This window comes from Filicampus tigris, chromosome 2, assembly GCF_054856515.1.
Source record: "Filicampus tigris isolate MCC_2025a chromosome 2, RoL_Ftig_1.0, whole genome shotgun sequence".
NCBI classification, from domain to species: Eukaryota; Metazoa; Chordata; class Actinopteri; order Syngnathiformes; family Syngnathidae; genus Filicampus; species Filicampus tigris.
Genome location: NC_141218.1, coordinates 28,759,584 through 28,768,967, shown reverse-complemented (window position 1 = coordinate 28,768,967; position 9,384 = coordinate 28,759,584). Strand labels below are relative to the sequence as shown.

The 9,384-nt window shown below is 40.4% G+C and overlaps 1 protein-coding gene across 1 annotated transcript in view; it reads right to left on the bottom strand.

Annotated features, from left to right (window-relative positions):
* Positions 1–517: 517 nt before the first annotated feature.
* LOC147151972 (complexin-2-like) overlaps positions 518–9,384 on the bottom strand; it is a 68,096-nt gene continuing 59,229 nt past the window's right edge. The window contains exon 4 of the mRNA XM_086023451.1: positions 518–3,771. Within this exon, the coding sequence (XP_085879577.1) occupies positions 3,577–3,771 (195 nt within the window). The 3' untranslated portion in view covers positions 518–3,576. The remainder of the gene's footprint in view (positions 3,772–9,384) is intronic.

The following is a 9,384-nucleotide window of genomic DNA, read 5'->3' as shown; positions in this document are numbered from 1 at the left end:
ACTTTGTGTTCAATTTCAGTCACGGATTCTTTAACTTTTTTGTGCATCCAGTTAAGACAGGCATGTCCACCAATTTTTGTGTTAATCGGTGGTACTGGTGTTGAGGGCTAATTTCATTTTTTCCCCCATGAAATCGTCAAACATTTTCACCAAGATACATGCATATTAGACGGCGTACGCAAAATGTTTTCACAGGTTCAAACTAAAATGGTTGACTTTCTGAAATTTTCAAACTTTACAGAGGGCAATACAAAATGACTTTTAGGGGATTGGGTGTGGAAACCCCTAAAATACTTAAACAAATATAATAATAAAATAATTTTAATCAATATATTTCTGTTTTTTAAGTTCCTCTTCAATTTTGGCCATGGGTTCTTGAGAGATTTTTGTGTGTCTTGTTATTATAGATGCCTCTACCTAATTTTAAATTTCATGTTGATTAGGAAAACTGCAGTGGGTTGGCTTACTTTTTTTTCCTCACCGTGTGCAAAAAAGACAGCAAGATGGCGCAGAAAGGTTGTATGAAATCACTTTATTCTCAGAGTGTGCAGTGATTCCAAGTTTTTCTTTTTTTGCATGAAGGTTTTCAGACTAAAATATCTGTCTATAGAGGGCATGCAAGTGAGGCTAATACAGCAGCGCTTTGGGGAAGGTGGGTAAAAACACATAACAGGACACATCAAAAACGCTTTATAGTCGCACCATGGCACACCACAGAGCATGCAGACGTCCAGGAAGAAGTGGAAGGAGGGTGAGAAAACTTTGCAGTAGAAAAGACTTCAAATATGCACTTAAAATACATATATATTGAAAAAAATGAAAATTAAAAACAATCACTGGCTACCAAGAGGACAGGAACGGGACCAGCTAGAGACAACACAAAAGATTAGCACACTAACTTTAGTATCCACGAGTAGGCTACAGACGACAGAGGAGTACAAACATCGGACGATTACATTCAAGTTACATCAAAGAGAGGTTTAGTATCAAGTGGCTTCTTTTTCTATTAGGCCTACTTATTATGAAGATTAATGAGCAAAAAAAATAAAAAATAAAAGGCTTTTATTGAGTGGCAGTGGTCGGTTAGCCATGAGAAGCGTGAAATTATTAACAAATGACAACATGATGAGAGCGCGACAGCGCAGTAACTCGTACAAATTGGTCGGGGGGCAGTATTCGTAGCCTGGTAGAATTCAGTAGGGGCTGTAAACGACAATTGTGCAGGATTTCAAGGCCCTTGGAGATGTTAGCAAGCTAGGCTAATGAGGCTAGTAGAAGAAGGCTCGCGAAGGTACAAGCAACAACACCTGAGATATGCAGTAAAAAAAAGTAAAAAAAATAATGTTGTCGACTACTGCTATCTCCTACTACCATGAGCGTCGTTCTTTGGTTTGACTTGATAACGTCGTTTGTGGATGTGTGATTCTGGTCGATAATTATCTGCTACCACTTGGAAGGGGAGGCTAGCAGGGGCAGTTTACCAGCATGGTGAACTCACTGGATGCTACTTCAGTACTCTAATTCAACACAATTCTGTGTTTTTAGCTTACTGAAACTAGCATGAATATGAAACATTCAGGATATATGTGAAACTCTGAGTGTTGCTTCTAATGTCTACAATTTGTCACACAAGCCAGATTGTTACTCAGATCCAATGCAAAAATAATGGCATAAAGTCACAGAAAAATTGTGGAAATACTTGCTTTTTTTGTGGTTAACGGCGGAGGAGCTTTTGGCTAACGAGGCTAAGTTAGCGGAATGTCTGAAATCGCTGGAATGTTTTGGAAATACTTAATGGGAATGATGGAGATGACAAAACAAAAACACCTGACAACCCTCCAACTTTGTGTGCCATTTTTACGTTTCCAATCTTTTTTCCTGTCTTTTTCCTCTCTTTTTTTAGGCTAACAATGCGTCAGACTTAGCACTACTGTCTGAAATATATGAAATTGCTGGAACGTTTCGACTAACTTGGCAGTATTGTCTGGAATATTTCTGAAAGACATCATGGAATGGACATAAAATAAAACAAGGCATGTCTACATCAGACCATGACCACATCTGACCCTCCAAGTTTTTGTGCCATTTTATGTTTTTCAATTAACAATAATGTTCTGTAAAAACACAAAACCAGATTTAAACAACATATGACGTTAGATTTTTATACGAGGTGATACAAAAACTGACGGACGTGCGTTTTGAAGTGACATGTTAATATCGAAAAGTGCAATCATTATCATCATTGCTTTACAAAGACTTTTAGCGCCATTTATACATTTTCCGATGTTATGATGAAAATGCACTCTCTTTAAAAACTCAAGAGCGTGTGACATTATGTTAAAGTCTTGCATCTACATACGGTGGCACTTTTGATTAACACTGAAATATAACTAACTCTGATTTTTTACAACAAAAAAACAACCATCCAACTTTGTGCACCATCTTTACATTTTCCAATCATTAATAACGTTACGATGGAAATGCTAGGCGAACTTTACACAACTCACGAATGTGTGTTGTTGCATTTTTGTACAACGTTGAACCGAGACTCCTGCGTCTTCAAGCAACACACAGGAATGGAAACACACAAAAGTGAACTATCACTGCCAATTATGAGGACAGGGCATATGATGACTGCACACTATTTTGCCTTTGACCAAAAATGGTATCCCCGCTTTAAACAACTCATTAACTGTGATGTTAACTTTTCATATGACAAAAACGGAGGAGCCTGCATCTTCGGCCAAACATGCAACAATCGAAGATTGTCTGTCTTTCAGATTCCGCCACCTTATAAAAATAGACATGGGCCAAGTGGTGAATGATATATTCAGTGGTTGCAACCGTCTGCTGTTTTTGAAGCATTCTCTATTTTCCCACATTAATTTTACAGTCAGCTAACAATTTGCTTTTGTTAGCAAAAATTGGGGAGCCACAGGACAACGACAGTAGTCGTTTACTGGTTGGAGACAAACTTCACGTAATTTTGAGGATTTTCTTTAAACCCCGCACACCCTGATGTGGAAGAACATTTGACACAGTCAATAATCTGGATAAAAAAAAAACTACCAAAAAAAAGCGGTTATTGCCTCAAATATTTCGCTCGGCGGCGACAGTCAACTACGTTACGTCACAACATCTCACTGCATGCCAAGAATTAAAAAAAACAAAAATGAATTTAAAAAATCAATAAACCAATCACGTCTTTGATTATGTCACAGGGATGGTAAGTATTTTCCCCATACATGTATCAAATTTTAACATGATGAACAAAAAATGGTTTGGATATTGTCTTCAAAGTTAAAAATATGGCTTGTACTCATCTATCCATCTTATATGTCATTTACATATTTTATATATATAGAATTATTTGTTGTGTAACGCTAGGCTATTTACAAATCAAAGCGGACATGATGGGGGTGATAATGATGTCCTTTTTTTTTTTTACTAATTAATAAGTGGCAGACATGACATAAAATTAGAAATTTGGGGCCAACATTATGTCACGTCGCAGCAGTGGAAGAGGAGCAGAGTGTGAGGAGGAGGGGGGGAAGGAGGCGGTCTTATGCCTTCTTCTTACTTCTTGTTGAACATATCCATGAGCGGTGCCGGGATGAACTTCATCACCGTGTCCACAATGCTCTCCTCCTCCTCCTCCTCGCCACAGCCGGTAGGCACCGCCTTCTTGGGGCGTGTCAGGCTGCCCTCTGAGGCCTGCTCCATGGCGGCCGCTGCTTCCGCCTCCTTCTCCTCCTTCTTCTTGATGCCATACTGCACGAGGAGAGAAAAAGAAAACAAATCAGATTAAAGCAGCGAGTAGCAGTGAAAGGGCCCTCGTAAACATTTTTCATGGCGAATCCTCCAGATGATTACATTTTTATGCCCACATTAGATGGCGTAGGCAACAAAGCTGGGCAATTTAGCATCACCCTGCTGCCTAGGTTATCTGTTGCAGATTGGGGCTTGTTTGGGCCAGTGCCTGTGTAGGAGATGTGTTGTGATGTATGAGTTGCTATGCAGTTGCTATGGTCTTTTATAAGTCATCTTTATTCTGTCATGTAGGCCTGTTGACTCTCAGTAAGATCGGGTTGCTCAGTGACACCTTGTCAGTATGTCGATTTTTCTTCCAGTCATCAAGTCAAGTTATCTTCCATCCAGACCTGCTCTCTGTTGTTACTTGTTGCTTCAAAACAAATTGTCCAACTTCTTGTTCAATTTCAGGCATGAACATAAGACTCTTTCATGCATCCTGTCGTGATAGACGTCTACTCAATTTCGCATTGATCAAGAAAAAGTGACATGAGTGAGTGACATGAGTGAGTGCTCAAATTGACTCTAAAATTGCCACTTCAAACCAAAATGGCTGACGTCCTCTTCAATTTTGGGTATGGGCTCTTCAGACCATTTCATATGTCCTTTTATGATAGAAGTGTCAACCAAATTTTTTGTCGATTGTTACACGTGCCCAATATAATCAATATAATAGATGGAATTTAACATACTACAACCATGGTGAAACCATGACATGATGAACAAACTTTTAGACAAACAAACTTTAGATGGTGTAGGCAAAAAAGATTAGCAATGTGGCATCGCCCATTTGTTGAGGATGCCTGCTTCCTACCAGGGATGATTTGGGTCAATTTCCTAGTAAGAATACGTCAAGTTTGAGACCTGAAATTCACCCAAAATGGCTGCTTCATTTACGTCCGACTTCCTGTTCTATTTACGGCCTGGGATCTTCAGACTTTTTCGTCCATGCTGTCATCATGCAAATGTCCACACAATTCCATATTGATCTGTTCAACTTGTGTCGGGGGCTAATTTTCCATATTTGGGTAAATAGCCAAATTGACTCAAATGTAAAATGGCTAATTCAAACCGAAATGGCTGACTTGCTGTTGGGTTTTGGGCACCAGTCCTTGGGACTTTTTTTGTGTGTCCTATTACAATACACACAGCCACCAAATGTATGTAGAAAGATCAAATTTGTGTTGGTCACTAATTCTTGGCAAATTGACCCTAAAATAGCGAATTCAAAACCTGAGACTTCTCGTTTTCTTTCTGGAACGTGACTTTGAGATGCTTCTGTGTATCCTGGCACAATAGACACTCTGTCATGCTGAGAAACGAGATAAGAAACAGTCCAAACTTATGAATGTGAGTGTATATATTTACAGATCATGTGAAAATGAGTTAATTATAGCGATCAAATGGCAAGCTCCTCTGCGCTCACGACCATGTTGTTAGTGGAAGCAGTGTACATCAGTATCGATGCGCCCTTGAACTATAGAAAAAAAAACTTCCTGACGGATAGAAATGGATGAATGGCCCAGACCTATTTCCAAGTGAACTTAATGCTAGTCGTCTTGTACTGTATGTCCGAATCAGCTCTCCATGTTATTATCTATGTTGTACTTCTCATAGCATGGTACAAAAACGTGTATTTTCTTTTTTTTTTTTTGTTGTTTTTTTTTTGCAATTGGCGCCTGACTAATGAATGCAGGGGGCCATTGAGGAGTGCATTGCGGAAGGCCATTTGGTCAAGGGGCGGCACGACGGTTGATCTCAAGGCAGAGATGCGGAAAATGGAATGAACTCCTCCATGACCTCATTGCCGCTTCCCCATAATGGGATTCCAGGGCCAATAAATATCATGGAGGAAGCCCACCGGTGCGGCGTTTTGCTGCGTAGATGAGCGATGGAGCATTTTGTGTGTGTTTTTACAGACGAACCGCGGGGTCGTCCGGGGATCGCTTAGACTAAAATCATTGCCGGCGAAAACAGCTCGTCAGCTTTTCTTCGCCGTCATTTGCTCGCAATTCATTGGCGTCCCCCACGGCAACCCTGCGCAATTTCACAGCAATACAGTGCATAAATATGCTTTTTTTCCCCTTTGGTATATGGAGTTTAAATTACAACACTAATAAGATGGTGGACTCACAAAATCCCTAGTTATTTGTATTTTATGACATTTCCTCCCTGGTTATTATGTTTTATGACATGTCAACACCGCTAGGACCTTGTTAGTGTTTTGTTAGCGATATTCTCTGACAAGGTTCGCCAACCTTCATTGAACAAAGCCACATTCTGTATTTTACTTATTTCACCTATTCTCTATGGGAGCCAAGTGTCTTAAAGGCATGCGAACGGCGAATCCCACATCTGACTCTAATGCCACAAATGCTGACATTCCATCTTTCCAGAGACAAATGTTTTTGTTCCATGTTGATAATCTCGCATCGGACTGCTTTTGCAACTGTTTCTCTGTATTTTCTCTGTAATTTTCTTTTGGTCGTGTGTACGGTGAATCCCACTTCTGCCACCAAGACAGAGCCAATGACACAGTTTGCCTCTTTAAGCACGTAGCAAATTTCCTATTAGTGTTTTTGTTCATAGCACACAAACGTTGAATCCCACTTCCGACACCGATCTGACAAGGCAGACAAGGCAGTTCAGGAACAAGTCTTTAAGCTCTATTTTCATAGACAGGCACACATGTGCTGGACGTATGAATGGTCGCATTTTCATTTTTGTGGCGGGGCCCTGGCCAACTTTATAACATCCGCAAATAGAGGTCGGCTTGCGGTTCCTTATAAAGATACGATACCTTGCGCACTTTGATCTTTTGCATGGACTCCCACAATGGCGCAAACACCTCTCATAACTGTGCCCGTCTATGAAAATCCCAAAAGAAAGAAAACTCCACCCATGCGCAAAGTTAGACTGCGCTTTGTGCTAGACTTGGATTGGACATAAAAATATGGCCCATTGTGTTACTGAAGCAACTTCCTCATTAGTGTCAAGTGTCTTTTTTAAAGACCAAGTGTGAAGTAAACTTGGCCAACCATCTTTTGAGTAATACTAACGGCTAAAATTATTTTAAGTATACTTTTGATAGTTTTTATGACGCAACCCACCCAGATTCATAATTAGACCCATAGCATCGCGCTTAACAATGAAAATGAAAATGTTCGTCAATCTCCGGTAATCTTCAGCAAGTGACATCACTTGAAGAGATGGAGTCACCAGTCACCCATTGTCCTGCATTATTGATTGTCCCGTTAACTGCTCTTTGCTGTTGTTATTGCGTTTTTCTGCGAAATGCCTCGGCGCTGTGTAGGGGTGCATTGTTCGCATTCAGGCCAATAGTTGTTTGAGTGCCCAAAAGATAAAAATAGGGCATTATATGTATGTCTCATTATGTGTAATTTACAGCATGGCACAACATCGAATTTCAAACAATAAGGCTAGGCTTAATAACTGTAGCCTATAGTTTACCGTTATTCCAAATTTGAGTCTCTTCTCCAGTCCATGTCCGGTCGTTCGGGCACAACACTTTCCTCGCCTGAGCATCTGGCTCATACATGTATAGTCCAACATATATTACGCCAACATTGTCCAAAGTTTAAAATATTGCTTTGCGAGTCAATTTCTGACTGGCTCTGTACACTTTCCATGTTGCGAACTGCCGCTGTTCTCTTGACGTGACGTTTCGTTTCCAAGTTGCCGCTCACCAGGATCAAACTTCGGAAAAATGATTACTTTGTAGAATATACAAAATAGAAATTATTTTTTGTTATGTTTCGTTTTTTGTATGATGTTTAATTACTTTTCTTAGACTTTATTTAGCATTTTCTGAAATTACTTCACACTTGAGCTTAAAGAGTGCCCTATTGGTGTATCTGACACCAATATCAGACTTGATATATCATTACTCCAGAGACCAATCTTTGTCGTAACATGTGGCAAATTCCGTATTTAAGTGAATGTTTTTACTTTAGGGAGCTCAAAGAACGAATCCAACTTCGGAGACTAATTTCAGAATTAACGTTCATTGTTCCAGAAACCAATTTTTGTGTTCACTATTGCAAATTCCTCATTAGAGTCAAGTGTCTTTCTCTCACTTGTGACACTAATGTCACAATTGTTGACGTTCCATTGTTCCAGAGGCAAATATTTGTATTCATTTTTTGCAAATTCCCAATCTGACTGTTTTTAAACTGTTAATCAGTATTTTTCTTGAGGGCGTATACGTATCTCTCTTCTGACACCAAAGTGGCCAGTGGCCCTGCATGAACATAAACACAGCAGATGGCCTTCAGTAAGTCCCAAGCATTGAATACATTTTCAAGATTTGTCTTTGTCACATTTCTTCATGGAAGAAGATAGTTCAACTAGTTCCAAAGCCTTGCGTCTGCAATGGCTGACATGGTTGACAGTCTCACTTCTGACACCACTGTGGAGAGCGACCCCATCCTGTCCAAGCGCATTTGTTACATATTACATTTTTGACAGTTTCATCAATCGAATTTTTTTTCAGCGCCTATTCATGCACTTTTGATAAAACCATGGGAATCAACGGTGCTGAAAAACAAGCTTTTTTGGCAGTGCACATTAAAAAAATGTTCCTGCGCCTAAAAAAAAAACATTTTTCATTTTTTATCTCATCCATGAAGTCACTCCTGATGGTAAGCCCCCCCTTAAAAAAGTCTCTTAACAAGCAACGGTGACTTTGAGGATTCTCTTGACGGGTATCAGCTCAGCCGCCTTCTGCCGCCATGTTTGCGCTGTTTGCCGCCTGCCATCTGTCTCACTCGGCAGCCTTTCCGACATATTCAAAGAGCAACAAAAGGCCTGAAGAGATGATGGCTATGCTCAGTCGAGCCGCAGACGTCGTTGGGGCTGTCGCTTTTCCTCGCCTCTTATAAAACTCAACAAGGGGAACGACTGTGAATACACAGCATGACAAAAAGTCTGCCCCAAAGTCAAGTATTGGCCATGTTGAGATTACTGTTGCACCTCTGTGTGTTACTCATATTTCTTCTTTTTTTTTTTTAACCCGTTTTCACACCACCGTGGCAATGGCACCACATGGCAGTTTGGTATTAAAGGGTACAGTCGGTATTATTTTATTTGCTAAAGTGGAAGTGAGCATTCACGCAGCTATTATGGCTTCATGTATTAAGTTTATAGGGTGTGGTTATTGAACTCACACTTTTTTTTAATCACAGGCAGTGTTCTCCCTCTGTTACTACCTCAAAAGCCATCAGTCTTTTTGGTCACTCTTGAACCCGTTAAGGCCTAAAGCGCCTGGCTCAACAAAAGCCCAAAAATTAGTAAATTGAGAACTTTGCCTTCCAGCTCAGTTCCGTTTTTACCACAATGGACCGATACAGAGTCCGCATAACTGTAGACGCTGCACCGATCCGCCACTTGATCTACCGCTTCATTCTCCCCTCACTCGTGAACAAGACTCCAACATACTTTAAGTCCTCCACTTGGGACAGGATCTCATCCCCGACCTGGAGAGGGCACTCCACCCTTTTCACCCAGGGTACACAGTTGAACGCCTTCTCCAAATCCGCAAAGCACATGTAGACT